The sequence below is a fragment of the Onychostruthus taczanowskii genome, unplaced genomic scaffold, assembly GCF_017590055.1.
Source record: "Onychostruthus taczanowskii isolate IOZ18803 unplaced genomic scaffold, ASM1759005v1 scaffold7, whole genome shotgun sequence".
Lineage (NCBI taxonomy): Eukaryota > Metazoa > Chordata > Aves > Passeriformes > Passeridae > Onychostruthus > Onychostruthus taczanowskii.
The window spans coordinates 15,632,984-15,650,460 of record NW_024504786.1 but is presented as its reverse complement, the minus strand read 5'-3'; the positions used below and the strand labels follow the sequence as shown (position 1 = coordinate 15,650,460).

The 17,477-nt window shown below is 40.1% G+C and overlaps 2 protein-coding genes across 11 annotated transcripts in view; one reads left to right on the top strand and one right to left on the bottom strand.

Moving 5' to 3' along the window:
* BCAR3 (BCAR3 adaptor protein, NSP family member) overlaps window positions 1-10,624 on the top strand; it is a 91,060-nt gene extending 80,436 nt beyond the window's left edge. For all 7 annotated transcript variants that reach the window (XM_041421465.1, XM_041421463.1, XM_041421464.1 and 4 more), the window contains 8 exons: window positions 318-760; window positions 1,320-1,420; window positions 3,185-3,816; window positions 6,506-6,621; window positions 7,421-7,592; window positions 7,784-7,907; window positions 8,764-8,976; window positions 9,752-10,624. In XM_041421465.1, the coding sequence (XP_041277399.1) occupies window positions 318-760; window positions 1,320-1,420; window positions 3,185-3,816; window positions 6,506-6,621; window positions 7,421-7,592; window positions 7,784-7,907; window positions 8,764-8,976; window positions 9,752-9,939 (1,989 nt within the window). In that variant the 3' untranslated portion in view covers window positions 9,940-10,624. The remainder of the gene's footprint in view (window positions 1-317; window positions 761-1,319; window positions 1,421-3,184; window positions 3,817-6,505; window positions 6,622-7,420; window positions 7,593-7,783; window positions 7,908-8,763; window positions 8,977-9,751) is intronic.
* Window positions 10,625-11,036: 412 nt separating this feature from the next.
* Window positions 11,037-17,477, bottom strand: part of FNBP1L (formin binding protein 1 like) — a 56,494-nt gene continuing 50,053 nt past the window's right edge. For 3 of the 4 annotated variants that reach the window (XM_041421473.1, XM_041421474.1, XM_041421472.1), the window contains 5 exons: window positions 16,835-16,944; window positions 16,108-16,240; window positions 15,576-15,667; window positions 14,927-15,075; window positions 11,037-14,544 (listed from right to left, as the gene is read on the bottom strand). In XM_041421473.1, the coding sequence (XP_041277407.1) occupies window positions 14,366-14,544; window positions 14,927-15,075; window positions 15,576-15,667; window positions 16,108-16,240; window positions 16,835-16,944 (663 nt within the window). In that variant the 3' untranslated portion in view covers window positions 11,037-14,365. The remainder of the gene's footprint in view (window positions 14,545-14,926; window positions 15,076-15,575; window positions 15,668-16,107; window positions 16,241-16,834; window positions 16,945-17,477) is intronic. The other variant, XM_041421471.1, reaches the window with a different exon arrangement.

Sequence of the window (17,477 nt, the reverse complement as noted above, 5' to 3'; positions counted from 1 at the left end):
AATCCTGGGTCGCTGCTTTCCCTTCATGCCTTATTTTCTGTTAGCAAACTAGAAGAAATACATATGCAAAAGTGGGTCAGCTTCTGGCTGCTGGCTCCCTCCAAGAAGCCCTTTCAGATCTCTGTTGTGGGATGAGCTTTTAATTAAGAATTGGAGACATAATTCTTCTACCACACTTCATGCTTTGCTTTGTATTTGTGACTTTATGTATTCTTGCAGAGTAGCCAAATGAATTCCTGTGTTTAAGAATATTTTATTGTAATGTATTGTTTTCTGATTCTGAAAGTAATATTTTATGTAATTCTTTTTCCTCAAAGGTGGCAGAAGGTCTAGTTCAGAGAGATGGAGATTTTCTGATTAGGGATTCTCTCTCCAGTCCTGGGAACTTTGTTCTTACCTGTCAGTGGAAAAACACCCCTCAGCATTTTAAAATCAACAAAACTGTTCTAAGACTCAATGAAGCCTACTGTCGTGTTCAGTACCAGTTTGAACTGGAGAGTTTTGACACTATCCCTGGCTTAGTCAGATACTACGTTGGGAACCGCACACCAATATCGAAGCAGAGTGGAGCAATTATTTTTCAGCCCATCAACAGGACTGTGCCTCTCAGGTGTCTGGAAGAAAAATATGGTGTAACTCCAGTCCAACAAAAAGAGCCAAGCACCCCTGGAGGAAAAACAGAAAGTGCAAAAAGGCTGAGTCTTGGTATATCCAGCATGCAATCCCCGGAGCAGAGCATACCCAGAGGAAATCTTCTGAGGTACCTTAATTTTGCTGTCCTTATGGAAGGAAATGGAGTAAGTGTATCAGCTCCTGGTGGAGGTGATGTGAGGTTTCACTCTGATTTGAGATGGAACACTAGGCATGACAGTTTGCTGATTTTTAGGAAAGCATCATCAAATCAACAAAGTAAAAACAAATGTAGACTCTGGAAGCACTACAGTACTGCAGTGACTTGGCAAATCCTGACCATGTAAGACAAAGGATTAAAGTAACATCTTGCTGCTGCTCCAGAGAAGTCTGTTTTTCTGTACTTGACTCCTGAAATAAAAACTCCAAGTGTGGGACAATGGATCTTAATTTCAGTGTCCAAATAAAATGTTCCATTAGAAAGGAAATACTTTCATAAATCCTGCAGGGTGACACGTAGCCACTACAACAGCAGCTTATGACTAAATGAAGTACCTTTTATTGTCATAAGCTGCCCAGGTGGAAAGCTAATGATCCTTGCACTGGTTATTATATATTCTGGCAGTTAAATATGTATTTTAAGTGCTGCATATATTGATATGTTTTTGTTTGCATTTTGTTTACCCTAGAAACAAAGAAAAAAGTGGTAGCCAGCCAGCTAGTTTGGATCATGTTCTGGAGAAAAGATTCCCTTTAAAGGCTCACCAGTCAGAGAGCTATCTGCTAACAGGTATGTTTTGTAATTAGAAGTTTCATACTTAGAATCAGTGTGTATCCAGGTGGTCTGTTACTCTTCAGACCAAAGTGAGACTGCTGAATGATCTGAGTACTGTAAATACATTATATTTAATGGCCACTGTAAGCTGTGTTAACACACTGCTTCTCTTCAAGTCACCGGACAGGATTTTTATTTACTATGCACCAGGTAGTTGAGAACCTTAGCATACAACTCAGCAGGCATCCACACCAAAAAAATGACAGCTGTGGTTGGCATTAATACCTTTTTTTATGATATTACCTTTCCTCACTTGTGCTTGGCAAGAACTGACTTGTTTCACTCATGTCTTTCTGACAAAATATTTTTAAGTGGAAGTGGGGTTTCATGGAAATTCTGGTAACCACTTTTTCTCAGGGTAAACTATGCAGATGAGGTAGTGTTCCTCACTAGGAGAAAAACACTGCCATGACTTTTGTACTCAGTTCTGTTCTTTTGTCTCCCTCAATCTCTCTACCCTCCATCCCTTTTGCTTTTTGTTACTTTTGCTGCTGTCTGGTTCTATGGGCACTGTCATCCTAAGCAAGGGATCCATGGTGTGACAACACTTGGGGCATTTCATTTCTCAGATTCTTCAAAAGTTTAATAGTTTTTTCCATACTAACGCACTTGTGTGTAGAAGCTTGCAATAATGCATCTCTTCCCATGTGGACAAACTAGCATTGACTTCCAAGGCTGCTTGTTTTGAATGTGGTAGTGTTAAAATTCTTCATGCCTGTTGTAGGAAGAGTTTTCATGATCAAGAGAATATTAAGTACTTGTACAGTGAGACTGTATTTTGATAGAAAGAGTGTGCTCCTGTGTTTTAACAGTGGTATGGACAGACATTTATAAGGCAAGTTTCTGTCCCTCTGTAGTTGAATTCTTATTCCAGTCCATGGCTGCAGATACTTTTATTTTGGTACTACAACAGCCTGAAGAGTTCTACTGTGCATTTTGTCATGGGATTCTTTGAGCAGGTCCTGTTATCATATTGCTTAAGGGTGGTGACAGCCTGTGATTTGTAGTTTGTGTTTTATACCTGTAATCAAGCAGTACCACCTACAGGATGCAGTGGCCACTTTGCTGTCAATACCAGCAAATGCACCAAGAATTGCAGATTGGGACTATCTGACACAGGACTCATCCCACATGGGATGCCAAGGTTTCCATATGCAGCGAGTACAGGATGAGGCATAAATACAAAGAAGTATATGGATCCAGCTCTTCCAACTAGCTCTGTTTAACAAAAAGATTAGCATTTCTGAAGTTCATTCCTTCCATGCCTTAGTTCAGGTTCAGGCTTGACTTTGGGAAGTTTTGCTTTCATCTCAAACTTGTCCTTCTCAGAAATGACTCATCTTTTATGTGATACAGCTGGAAGTTGCTGTTTTTATAGCCTAGATCAGGTTACAAAGAAACCTCCTATTCCAAGCCATGGAGGCCATCCAGTTCTGACAAGATAGCCTATGTATGCAGCAGGGACTAGAAGTATTGTCAGCATTACCACAGAATAATACTTTAGTGCAGCTGTTCCGTGTATTTGGGATTTTGGGAGGATCAGCAAGTGAATGGAATTTGCTGGCTAGGTCATTCCTCAAAATATACAATTTTGCCAGCGAATAATTGACATGATCTGTTAATATTATCCTTAGGAAGTAGCATTAGGAGATGAACCCTGGCACAGGCACCAGGAATTGTATGTATTTTGGCCTTCTAAAACACTGTTTTCACCTGCAGGTTCACGACCTCCATCTCGATTACCTGAAGCAGATGCAAACTCCTGTCCAAGCTCACCTGCATTTAGAACAGGCAGTGAACCATCTCTAAGCCCCACAGTTGTTCAGAAAGTCACCTCAGAGTCACAGCTAGGGGAAGCTCTTAGAGGATCAGACAGTCAGCTCTGTCCAAAGCCTCCCCCTAAACCTAGCAAAGCCCCGCTGATGAAGCCCCCAGATTCTCCTTTGGCTTCCCACAGCTCTGAAGGACACTACTGTGAACTAAACCCTTCCAGACATCCTACAGCAGCAAAACAACCCTTGTGTCAGAAAAACAGCTATGTGGAACATCTGACACAAAGGGAGAAGGCAACATTCAGGAACTCTGAAACAAGCTATTTGATCCTTGATGATGATCCTGCAATGAACCCTGCAGATCCTTCAGAAGCTTCAGCTCAGATGGCTGAAGACAGCATCTTTTCTGCACCTGTTTATGAGACGGTGTCTAGTTTTAAACCGAATGATTTTGAATCCAAACTACTTCCTCCTGAAAACAAGCCATTGGAAACATCCATGTTAAAAAGAGTTAAGGAGCTCTTCACCAACAATAACCCAAAGATTATTGCACAGCATATTCTCAGAATGTACTGCAAGGTAAAAAAAAAAAAAAAAAAGAATGTGTTTTATTTTATATTGTGCCAGTTTAGATGTTTTAAAGAACTGATTTGAAAAGAATAATGGGTAGATTTGCAGCTAATGTAATGTTTGTAATGCTTGCAGGAATTTTTGGAGTGTTTGTTTTCCATTTGAAGAATAAGAATATTCACAAACTCTTTGAACTAAAGGTCTCTCATCATGCTTGACTTTAGACTCAAGTTCATGAAGTTCCATATGTCTTTCAAATCTCCTATCAGTTGCTGCATATCCGTGATTCAGCCTTTCTCCTGTCTTGGAGGAAGAGCTCTCTATGCTGTAAAGCACTGGGGAGAACTGCTCATGACAGGAAATAGCTGGTTAGGGCAAAGAGCAGGCAGATGTTACCTGGTTGCCACATGGTCATTATATACAATGTTCAGTGGAGTTAAATATTTAAACTTCTAAAAGCAGCTGCTCTTCTAATCTTTGTCTGAGTTCCTCTCAGACGTGGGTAGGTGGTGTGGGAAAATAGCTATCAGGACTTGTGCTCTTCTCTCCTGTGAGAGAACTGTGCTAGTGGAATTGCTTAGAAAGATGTAAAAAAACACAAAGAACTGTTTTTCACATTGTAGACTTTGGGCAGCTGCCAGGGCTTGGAGATCAGCTAATGGATCAGAAAGACAGATGAATCATCTCATAATGAGATGATGACTTTGTGTAATGAAAGAAACGTAACTGCAGTTAAATCTGCATGACTTTGCTGGTGTGACTGAGTGCTGTACCTGCTGCAGAGCAGCTACAGGAACCAACTGCTGTAGTGGGTATCTAACCCCCAAGCTTTGTTGGGCTTTGGCAACTTCAATCTTTTTAAGAAGAGTTTGAGAAGCGAAACATATGGCTACTTACTGGGCAACTCCATTGCAGACAGGAAGGGAAGTGGGAGTGGTAATGCTCCAGATGCTTCTGCACATCAGTAGCACTCTGCTGCTGCTGCTGCACTGATGGACTCTGAAGGTCTGGGGAGGGGGCAGTTCTCTGGAGCAGCCAAGTGTGTGAGTCTTGCCAGCTGCTGGGGGCCTGCCAACAGCAAACACAGCTTTTTCCTTCCCCAGTAGCACTGTTGGCTGCTGCTAAGTGAGGCTTCATGCAGACAGGGTGACTCAAAAAAACTCAGCTCCACAACTCCTCACTCTTCTCAGAAGTGGTAGATTGAGGTTTCTTTACTATGGTTCCAAGAGTATTAAGAACATTCTCTAACATTTTAGTTTCAAAATTCACTTTTTCCTTCCTTCTGCCCGCATGCCCTAATTTATCTTTAATATATTGTTAAAGAGTATGTTGCTTAAAGGCATAGGATATGTATGCCTTAGAGAAGTAGTGAGTTTATATGTATGTATATAATATTCAATTAGCTCATTATTAGACTCCTTATTTTAAATATTGTAAACTTTGCAGTGGAGCTAAGGCACCAAGTAGCCTGCTGGAATTTATTAAGAGTCATTGCATAAACAGATTTTTGGATTTTGGAGCAGGAACAGTAACTAGCTGGGACAGGTAGAGAAGTCTGTTTGATGTTCAACTCCAAGTGCTGAGCCAATTCCTGTCATGTACTGGCAACTTGTTGCATAGACTGCTCTGATAAGAACTGCATGATGCAATGAGATTGGCCTGTGAACTGGGCCAGAATGCTTCATACCGAGATCCCAGGCTAAAGTTCATGTATCCTGTGTGTCATCAGCAGTTCAGTTTACCTTTTAAATAATGACATTTCAAATAAAGAATCCCCCGTATGGGAAGTGATGAGGTGAGTGATGGACTAGCAGTCAGTGTCTCCAGGGGCTTCCTATCACTCCTGCTTCTCTAGAAGTGAAAAGGTTTTTGTACAGTGCTGTTTTGTACTGGTGAGGCTCGTTGTGCAGCCCAGATCACTTTCACTGTTTCACAGCCAAAAAAGGCTGCTGATAGGCGATAACCAGAACATTGCAGGCAGATTGGTTAGTAAATTTGTCAACATACAGGCCTTAAACCAGCAGATAATCTTACACCATCATATTCATGTGGTTTTGCTTATTATTAGCTATTATAATTGCTATTGAGATACCAGTAGCTAATCCAGTCTGTTTAAAAGGCAAAGACAAATTGGTAAGGGTGTCAGCTTTCACACACTGACGTCCTTAGCCACTCAACATTGTGTCCTCCTTAGTCCTTTTCTAATTCATCTTTACAAACTTTCATGAACCTAATTCATCTTTAGGACCCTGTGGTGTAACCAAGAATGTTCTGAGCAGTAGATTTTTTTTTTTTTTAGGAAAAAAAAAGGCAAAGCAAGCATGTATGTCCTTAAGGCAAAGAACAGTGCCTCTTTGACAAAGGATCAGGCTGAGGTGTACTGCATTTCCTGGAATCTGCACAGTAATCCCTTTCTGGAAGCAGAGGATGGAGTTTGATGAAGCGTTTTGATTACACACCTTTTATGTTTTCTGATGGCTGCATCATTTAAAAAATATTTCCTTGGCTTTTTTTGTGTAAGGCACTGAACATGCATAGGTTGAAGCTTTTCTTTGATGCCTGTATTACAGTGTTGTATGCTGTACACTTAGCTCTGTATGCCATGCACTTACCTGGAGGACTTCTCTGTGGCTGGAGTTTTTTGGGTTTTTTTAAATGTTAGTTTTAAAATTCATGCAGAGTTTTTTGCACTTGACAGGTGGCAAGGATAGTAGAAGTTTCTGAAGAGATGAGGAGGAATATGGGAGGGAACTCTGGTCTTGAACTGATCACCTTGCCTTACGGACATCAGCTGCGCCTTGACCTGATTGAGAGGTAAATGTTCCCGTTCCTCACTGCCAGGGCAGATGGCCAGAAGCTCAAAGCATGGCTGCACTGTCCTCATTTCCTTCCAGAATGCTCTCGTGTGTATTTCCTGAATTCACATGTACAGATTATTTACTGGGATGGTATCTACATTCGTTTTGATTAGGAAAGGATTCCTTAAGTTTGTAAGGTAACTGTCCCATGTAGTACAGGGAAAGGTGCTGAAAGCAGGAACAGCTGAATGCCATCAGCTCTCCTTTACAAGCTCAAGGAAACTAAAATTCAGGGCACCTATAATCTATCTGAGTATGTAAGTGTGTGTGGAGGAGACTGAAAGGTAGTACCCTGCATGTGGCAAGAGGCTAGAGGAGCTAATAAAGTAAAACATTATTAACAAAGATTTCTGAAAAACCTCTGTACAAGTGAAGGGGGAACACTTAGGGTGCTCAGATCTACATTTTCTGCTTCATATTTTAGTAGTTTGATTGCTGAGATATTGGGGGCGGGGGGTCACAGGATTTTAATGTGGAGGACAAAGGGAACTGGGGGCAATTTTCCCAGAAGTGTTCATTCATTCAGTGCTTCAGCAGAATTTCATAGTTAGTAGCATCTCAGGAGAATTCATTAAAACATTAATTTAAGGCCTGTGTGTGTTTATTCCATGTGTCATTATTGGTTTTGGTGCAAAGCTGTTGGTAAGACTAAGTTTGCTGGGCATGCCAAGATAAAAATTCACCTTTGAACTGGTCTTGGAATGCATGTAAATTTAATAATTTGTAATTGGTTGCATGAATTGTTTCACTTACAGGCACAATACCATGGCAATAGGAATAGCTGTTGACATCTTGGGTTGCACAGGAAATGTAGACGATCGAGCAGCAACATTAAACAGGATCATCCAAGTTGCTGTGGAGTTGAAGGAGTCACTAGGGGATTTATATGGATTTTCTGCCATTATGAAAGCACTGGAAATGCCACAGGTAAAAATCTGTTTCTCTTTACGTTCCGAAATATGGAGTTGTTTGATGGCTTATTTAATTTATTTGAGCAGTTTCTTCAAGACTAGAGAGAACATCAGAATAGTCTTCATGAGTATTCTATGACTTTGTGACTAGCAGTGTACTTTCCTGCTTGGACCCAGTAATGGGTATTCTCTATTTTGCATGAACAGGTCAGCAGACTAGAACAAACCTGGACGGCTCTAAGACACTGTTATACCCAGACTGCCATTATGTATGAAAAACAGCTGAAACCATTGTGCAAAGCTTTGCATGAAGGACAAGATGACTGGACTAGTGAGTATGAGTGACACGAATTTCTATTTGCCATTTTAACCCTCTCCTTACTGATTTCCTGTAATCAGCGTGGGGAGATGAGGCAGCTGCTCTTTCCATAGCTGTGCAATGTACCTTAAAATTATGTAAACTTGTATAATGCCATATGATTATGAACAGAAGCAAAGAGTGTGCCAGCCAAACATCAGTATGTGTTTGTGTTGCCTTTATCTCTGCAGAATATAACATTCTTCCCACACCTCTGCTTCCTCTTGTGTCGAGCAGAAACTGACACATTGCATCATCTTGCCAAAAAAACTTGGGAAAAAATATCTCTCCTATGGCAGATTTTGCTTCCTGTTTGCTTTGTCTATTAGATCAGAGGATGAATCTTTAAATAAAAAGAATGGGTTAGGTAATTCTGGTCAGATTAGGTGCCCCTGTGCCAGATTCACTGTAGCTCTAGTTTCTAGGGGGATGCAAGGCAGAGAAAATAATTTCTCAGAACATTTCTCCAGGAGAACAGGTAGACAGTGAAAACGTTTTCACTGCCTGGATATGTTTTACTGGAATGACCAATTTTGAAAACGTTTAAAATCTGTGCCACTAGTGCCTAGTAATTCTGCAGAACTTCACCCTCTAGCAAATGCAGCTTTCCAACACCAATTGGTGTTGGTCATCTTCCCCAACCAGTTCACTGGAACTTGGCATGACAGGTATATTTAAGGTAAGGTTTTTGAAGGCTATTTGTCCTCCATCTGAAAGATGGAAAACAGGTAGTAGTTTCCAACTTAAAAAAGGACACCGCAGTTACAGTACCTTTTTCAATTAAGTAATGTCTGATGACATGAGATGTGTGGTTGTTACTCTATTCCAGAAACTATCAGTGCTCCACAGAACAACATAACAGTGCCACTGCTGATGCCTCTTGTTACCTTGATGGAGCGCCAAGCTGTTGTGTTTGAAGGCATGGAGCTGTGGGAAAGCAGTGACCAGAGTGGTGAAATAATGCTCAGGCACTTGGGCACAGCTCGCCTGATCGCGGAGCACGCCGAGACCTTCCGCCTGACGGCAGAGCAGCTGCTGCACGGTAGGAGACACTGCTGCACTGCCAGCAGCTGGGGCTGGTGCCCGCCCACGGGCTCGGGATGTCACAGAGAGAAATTCTCCTCTTCTGGCAGGAGCTGGAAGAGCAGTAGTCTGAGGACGACATTAAGATTGTTTAAAAGCAGACAGTAAATTGCTCATCACTACAGCTCTCCAGCATTTTTGCTAAACATACTGGAAATTCTCATGACTCAATATGCTGACCCTTCTGGCAACTGAACAGCAGTACAGTACAGACTGAGGATAACTTCCCTGTCTTCTGTACAACATAAAATTCCTACTCTGATTATTATAACTAAAATACCACCCTAAGAGTCTTTACAGCTGTCCAAGTTGCAGCACTGAGTTTGTGACCACTTATGGCCAGAAAGCACCAGCATGTTAACAATGTGATTTTATTGTTCAGACTTGCAGTGGAAAAGTTAAGGGAGTGGGGAGAAATACAGTAATTTCTGCGGGCAGCATGTATACATCAGTAATTATATTTAAGATCTGACTACATGACAATTCTAGACAGTAGAACTGATCAAGGCTAACCTATCCCAGTGTCCTTAAAGCCATCAGTGTTACTAGAATTGTTACTAGAATGTCAAAGCTGGAAAGGTTTTTTTCACTTTTTTTATGAGCGTGTTAAAATTACTGTACAAACAAGAACCCAGTGCACAGCTTATTTGGAGAGAAGACAGTTTAAAAGTCATTTCTACAGAATATAAAATTTTGCCTGGTGCTGATACTGTGGGATTCTTTTTACCTACTAGGTTTCCAGCCAGATGAAGAGCTGAGTGAAATCTTCAAGACAGAATTTCAAATGAGATTGCTCTGGGGCAGCAAAGGAGCACAAGTTAATCAAAGTGAAAGATACGATAAATTCAACCGGATCTTAACTGCACTTTCCCGAAAACTGGAACCTCCTCCAGTGAAGCTGGTGGAACAATTAAGTATATAAGACTCTGGAAACACTATTAAGTGATATACTTGAAATAACCTTAGCATTCTTTTGGCAATTTGATACTGCACAAACGTCTTGCATTTCGCAAGATGTTTAGTACTTTTAACTGCACAATGCACACTTGTTTTAAAACTACTGATTTCTAAACAAATTATTTATTTACTGTGTCACCAAGTCATTTACTGACACCTCTAAACAGGTTATCCCTTTATTTCCTCCAAGTTGCAATGTTTTAATGATGCCAATGAGTAAGGGCATTGGCATCTTAATATTAAGATGAAGCAAATAGTGTAAATAAAATGATAGATTAATTATCTGACAGGGCAGGAAATTTGTTGTATAATATTCTTCTAATGAACATAAAAAACACTGTAGATAGAATTGTGAAGTGTATCTTTATGGAAGATAATTTGCATATTTACAAATCACAGAAACACTGCAAGTTGCAGAAACGATCCTTTATCTGTAACTAGAAAGCTCAGACATCACTGTGCCTATGAAAGCAGTGTGTGTATATGTTGGGACAACTTCCCCTTTTTTTTAAGGCAGCCCCTGTAGTACTTCAGCTTTTGCTGGGGCCTGCACAACAGCTATGCTGCCAGGAATGAGTGATGAAATGGCAAGAACAAACAATCAAGATAATTAAAATGCTTTCAGACATGAGTAAATGTGGGTGTATGTATGTATGTGTTAAACTTGCTTCATTTACTGAGGTGAATCACTTGGGTAAGTACTTTTTCCTTGGATGAAGACAAAGCATAAGGTGTTACCACTTTTTTACAGGAAATCAACATGCACACAGTTCATTACACAAAGATCTTAGCAGCAACTCCCACTTTGTTATATACAGAACTGGTGACACGGTTGGCCTGAGATGTTGTACAACTGTTTAAGTCAGAGCTGCATTTCTGGAGTGAGATGTTATTACTTAGAGCACTGGATATTGGAGTAGGATGACAAGAAAGCCAACACCAGATCTGTTCCTCCTAGCTACAGTCACAGCAGAGGTTTCTTACCTCCAGAACAAGACTTCACAGACCTCATACTGAACATGTGCCTGTCACTCTTTAACAGAAGACAAATGGGGAAGCTAATTACTTAGACCATGAAAAGATTTTTTTATTCCATGAAAATATTCTCAACAGAGAACACTATTTTTAAACAAAGCATTTAACATTTAGGAAATCAACATGTGCACAAAAAAGGATTAAAAAATTACTGGAAAATGTTTGATTCTTTAAGACAACGCACGTTCAGAATTTGAGAGTAAGTGATTTATAAGCTGTGCAAGTACAAATGCTTTTTCCTATGTTTAATAACCCTCATAAAAGTTTCACTATCCCTCTTGAAAGCAACCTGCCTCCAAAGGAAGCAAATCCTGGTTTCAGAAAAACAAACAGTAGTGTGAAAAGAACATTTAGTCTTTTACCAGGAAGTGTTACTACTGACCTCCAAGGCTGTTAGCCAGGCAGACCACAGGCCCTTAACCAGAAAAGACACAGATCACATTTCTTCCTCTTCACAGAATTACAGAATCACAGAATATTCTGGGTTGGAAGGGACCCACAAGGATCACTGAGTTTTCTCCCAAAATAAAAAAGTACTAAATTTTTAGGAAAAAAAAAAAAAAAAGAGAAAAAAAACCCCCAATAACCCCCCCAAAAAGCCCAAACCCAAAAAACTACCTAAGTAGTTTTGTCAGTATTGAGTAATGTCACATTATTATATAAATAACCCTGTATACAAGCTCCAAAAACCTAAACTTTAGAGTTTAATAGGCCCCATAATACACTAGGTCAAGCTGTGTAATAGTGGTATACATAACAAAAGGAATAAACCTCTACACAAGTCACTCAAATTCAGTTTTACTGGTAGTACAGTTCCTAATAACACTGAAATGAAAAAGAATCCAGCACTGCTGCATCCACATATTGCTTCAGAACCCAGAAACCCAGGATGTTTTAATTATTATTCCATACTACACTGCCAAACAGCAGGTGGCTGGGTTGACAAGCTTGTGTCGATGTAAGTGTCCCTCCCCCCCAACATCTCTAGTCTAATTCTTATCACCCTAATCAATCAGACATGATGTATTTATTAATAGAACCACAAATGGGAGGCAAGACAACATAAGCAATAGGGGCACTGCAGACAACTATATTTACACGTATAAACATATCCAAATTTCAATTGTTTACAAGTAAAAGTGCACAAAGATCATTACGAAGTATCACTCAAATGTCACCTGGTCCATACAATGAAGCATCACCTGGAAATGGACTAGCACTGCAGTAATTGAAATTGGAACGTCATCGTGAAAAACTAAAAGACAGTTTCCATAAAAATCTTTTAAAAAAATATTAAAGTCAAATGAAGAGATACACATTTCAATGTATAAAAGTCATGGATGCACCATGTATCCAGTAAAGTAGAGCTCTAGAAAACACCTACCGTGGCTACCTCAGCAGCTGCAGCACTGTGGAAAGAGCTGAGACACAAAGCCCTTTGTGGGATACTGTAAGCGGTAGTGTTGGCAAACAACAGATTTAGGCACTCTAGTTTAAGGCAGCAGTTGAATGGCAAGTGGTTGACTTCTGAAAACAGTCATTAACTTGCAGTGGTGAATCCTCTGGTTGTGCTCCGGCTGTCAGTGCTCACAACAGGATACTGAAGGGCTGAAGGTGGACCACAGTTCTAGGAGTTTCTCTTGATTGCATTGTAGGCTAGAGCTGAGATGCATTATTTCCCCAAATTAACAAAATACCTTACAGTCGCTTATCAGTTATGCCAAACATCTGGAATGTAATGATGGTTGCAGTGGTATTGTTATAGCAGCATACATGGATACTGGGATGAAACTCTAGTGCTGAAGGTATTTAAAGAAAATGATTTGTTACAAAACAAGATGAGCAATGATGGCAAAGTGTTACACAGAACATGCCTGAGTGTCCTAGGCATGCAGGAGGAGGTTAACGGCGAGCATGGAGGTGGCACAGGCAGACTGATAACTGACACAGGGCTCTAAATGACTGCCAATAAAAGTGAGTTGGAAATGAACATCATTGAGAAAATCAAAATGTAGCACAAGCTAAAATATAGTTTGTGCACCTGGGACAACCTAGGACAATGAAAATAAAGCAATTTTAGGAGCAGTAGCCTTTTTACTCTGGTAATGGAACTATTTTCCTGCACAAATTGAAAATTTTGTAATACATCCTTACCTATATATGGAGATGCTAAGATGTTAGTGACTACTAAATGTATGTCTGCATGCATTCATGCAACTAGCTTGTCCCTTGGGCCTCCCAGTCTAGACCCCTCCCCACCCCCACCCCCCCAGCAGCTGCATGTAACCTCCTTCAAGATCTCGCCCATTTTCTCAGAAACCCGCTTCAGGAACCTGCAGTCCAAGAGGAAAAAGAAAAGAACAAAGTTACTGAAGGCCTTTAGAAGACAGAGAAGCGTGCTCAGTTCTAACAGGCCATTCTCAGTGGCTCTAAGTTAGCCTTCTACTTAATTCCACAAACTCTCATTAGAAATACAAAATCAGCTTTTTTTTCCCAGTAATCAAGTTGTGCAATGCAGTTTCCAATCCTCAGTGATTTAACAATGAGGAGAATTCCTGTACATTTAAGACACTGCCTTCAGACTAAACACAATGCAATTCAAAGACTTAGTTAACATGCACAGATTAAGAATGTAAAATCATTCCCTTATCAGGAGCAGAGCATTTCCAGTAAGACATCAAGCATTACACGTGATCTTTTTTTGTTTGTTCAAGGTATCTAGAGTTAAAACAATGACATCATGTCACATACAGAACATTCTACGTTACAAGTACTGAAAAGGAAGGAGATAGGTCAGTGGACTTTCTGTCCTTCTTAATCATAATGTTTTTTCCTGAGTATTTTTGTTGAACTTTCAGAATCAGAAAACATTTTCCTGTTTAAGAACTGAAAGCTGCCAAGTATTTGCTAAGGAAGGAAATTAATAATTTTCAGTAACTGAGTTCAGTTAGTTATTAGAGGAAAAAGATCTCTGTTTTAAGAATACAGTTTAAGTCATAAAAGTGGGAACAGCAAATCTCAGAGATCTTTAAAACTTAAGTATTTTTTCAGTTTCCATAAAAACTAAGAATTCCACAGAACAAGCAGGAATCTTTGTCTTTTTTAGTTCAATAGCTGAATTTGACTTAGTGCTTTAAAAAGCAGGAAAGCAGAAGACATTGATCAAAATTACAGACCAGTGTGAGATGCGTAATTGAATGTGGTCATCTCTGAAAGGACTACAGCTAACTCCCCATGCAAGCAACAGATCATTGCTGACTTCTGATTCTGTAATTCTTTCCATGAGCCTGTATAACTTACAATTTTTGCACTATTTTCCCTGGGGAATGTACAACTGAGAGCTGCCAGTTTTACTGTTAGATATATGTTACTGCACCTTTGCTGTTTTTCTCTAGCGTTACATCTATATATGATGTTGGCACATAGCCTTCCTCTCCATTATGTCTTCGAGCTCTTGTCCACCCATCTCCTTTGTCCTCCTCAATAATGTACAAAATTTCCCCTTCTTTCATTGCTAGGGTGCCTTCGTTATGACCTGGGAAGAATAAGAGGCAAAGATGTCTTATTGCTCCGACAGAATTTCAAGTCATCTTTTTCCCAAGGCATAATTTCCAAATTGTACATAAACAGGAAGCATGAAAAATCTGTGCAAGAGAACATATGGCCAAACAGACTTAGAAAAAAACCCTGTACCAATCTGTAAAACTGAGTATTTTCCAATAGCTGTGGCTAATTTTTATCTTAAAACAGCACAAGTACTGCTTGTGAATTAAAGTAATTTATAAAGTACCTTCACTGATCTTTAAAGCAATTAGTTACTCACACGTAATTTGCTTTAAAGCATTTTACCTGTCTTCCTTATAACAAACCATCCGTGCCTTACAGTCCAAGAACCTCAGTGCACGTGGTTAACTTACCATCGAAGGGATAGATTGCCTTGCAGTGTCCTATAGCTGGTAATGGATCATCATCTTCAAACTCATCATCAAACTCACTGGGATGAGCGTGTTGCTGTGGTGGGCCACGCACCTCCTGGTTGGCATCATCCGTGTAGCTCCCTTCAGGGCTGCAATGCAGTGATGGGAGCGTGAGGACTGAGAAGTCCTTAGCTCCAAACTCACAACATCCGTGCATCACAGAAAGGGCAGGTCATGGAAATTGTTTTGGAATTCCTGTTAGCAGTTTTTATATTACTGTCAGAGGTGATTTACTGAAAAAAAAACTCTAGCAAAAGCTTAGACTGAATTCTGCTTGAGAAACAAACATAAATTTGACATACCTGTCTCCACAGAACATGGAAAACTAGTGAGCCTTATGCAATGGGGTAAGACAGGTTTAGAAGGCACTGCTATTTAATGAGCAGGTGTTTCAATTAGACTGCTTTTATATGTTACCGGAATGGCAGGAAGAGACCTTTAGAAGTCAGAACTAGTTAAGATTTTCCTGTAGAAGGAAAGGAAAATCATCCACTCGGGGAGGATAAGTAACACCCATCACTCCTATAATCTAAAGGGAGCTGTACAGACTCTAGCACAGGATCTAAAGCAGCAGAGACAGAGTAGTGACCTCTCTCGGCCCTGGGTGACAAGGTGGTTGATGTCGCTGCTGTGCCGCCTGTCGCTTCTGGCGACTTTACCTTCAACTTCAGAGAGCCAGGCCTTGGGGAAAAAAGGCAAATATTGGTGTCAGAGAAAAACTGATTCTAAAGCAGCACATTTAACAAATGCATTGAACTGCAGTTCACAGAGATTGCGGTCAGATGTCAAGTCTCATAATTACTTCACACAAAGCATGAACCTATCGTTTATGCTTAGCCTATGCTCCATACTAGCCTAAGGAAAAAACCTTTAATTACATGTGAATTTCAGAATACGTGAATAATAATAGATTCTTCTGAACAGTTTACATCTTCAATAATGTACATCTTTATTCTGGCTAGATGAACATACTTGAAAATACAGCACCCCACAAAAAATTGTATCAGGATGTCTGCTCTTCAATCAAGTAATTTTTCTGGGTGCTATATTTAAAATGTGAAAGGCGAAGTACAATTGTGCCAATCATTTACATTTTCCAAGAAGCTGTTTTAGAATCTAACCTCATTCTTGTGTATTTCCATCCGAAGACGGTCCATGTTGCTCATAGTCTCAGTTAATTTCGGTTGCAAACTGCTTGGATCACCCATCTGCGGATTCTTTTCATAAACATCCTTCATCTTGATGAGGGCATCTCTGAAAACATACAAACCATTACAAGAATTAATATACCAGTATTAATTTATTAAAGCTAAAATAATGTGTATGAGATCCTGAACTGTGATTAGGTATCAAGCACAGCAACGAGGAACTGCTGGTCTTCACACCATGCCCAAATCCTCCTCCCGTTCTGTCATCTTCGCCTTCTGCTTTCCTTTCTTGTGTTGTGCACAGGCAAACAAGGACTCCAGCTGTTGACTCTCACCTGTCCAGTACTGTTTCCATACTGTTTGTTATATACAATTTCCTAAATATTGGTCATGTTCTGTTCTTAAAGCACAAAGTTGCAGCTATCTTGCTCAGCTGACACCCACATCTTTTAACCCACCATTTTAGAGCCAGTGCTCCTCCCTATACTGCCAGAGCAGTATTAGAATCAAAATGAGTATTACAGTAAAGCAGAAAGAAGCAATATTAACAGAACTTACACACAACAAACTGTGAACTTCAAAAGGTTTACTAATAGCCTGTCTCCTAGCTTTTGAGCACTGTGGGCTTAGGTAGAGGACATAAAAAAAAACAAAAACCAGAGACAGAACCATGACAGAGCCCCCAGAAAAATGCACTCACTTTTGGTCTGTTTCCTTCTGTAGCTCTCTGTTTAGTTCATCAATTCTCTGCTGCAGTTTCTTGCGTCTTTGTTCTGGAGGGAGGTGGCTGAAATCTTCTAGTGCAGGGCCCTGCAAGCAGAAATGCTATGAAGCAAGCTACCACGTGCACAGGTCTGGGCAGCTGAACTGACATACCCACACATGGACAGTGTTCACTGGAAGCAGATGGACCTTCCTTAAAACTCTACTTGACAGACAGCTCTACAAAAGACTGCACAGAATAAATGCATGTTCTTGCTGCCAGAGTGTAGTCACTCAGTCAAGGTGCTTTTTGCCTTCTGTAGCAGCTGGATCAGAGAGGTAACTCAAAATTTCTAGACTTTATTTCTCTGAAGTCATATACCTCCTCTTACATCCACTGCACTTAAAGAAGATTAAGAAAGGGCAGAATAATTTGAGTCAGAACAAAAATCTAAGTTGTGTATATAATAATTATACACATATACATATAATTGTTTCTTTCTCTGCACTGTGTCCTGTGGGCATTTGGATGGTATCAAAAGAAGAATACTGTATTTTGGACCTGTGCTCCAAAGCACTATTATAGTTCTCTTCCAGAACTTTAGCAATCCTAGAAAACATTAAAATTGACAAAGTTCTGA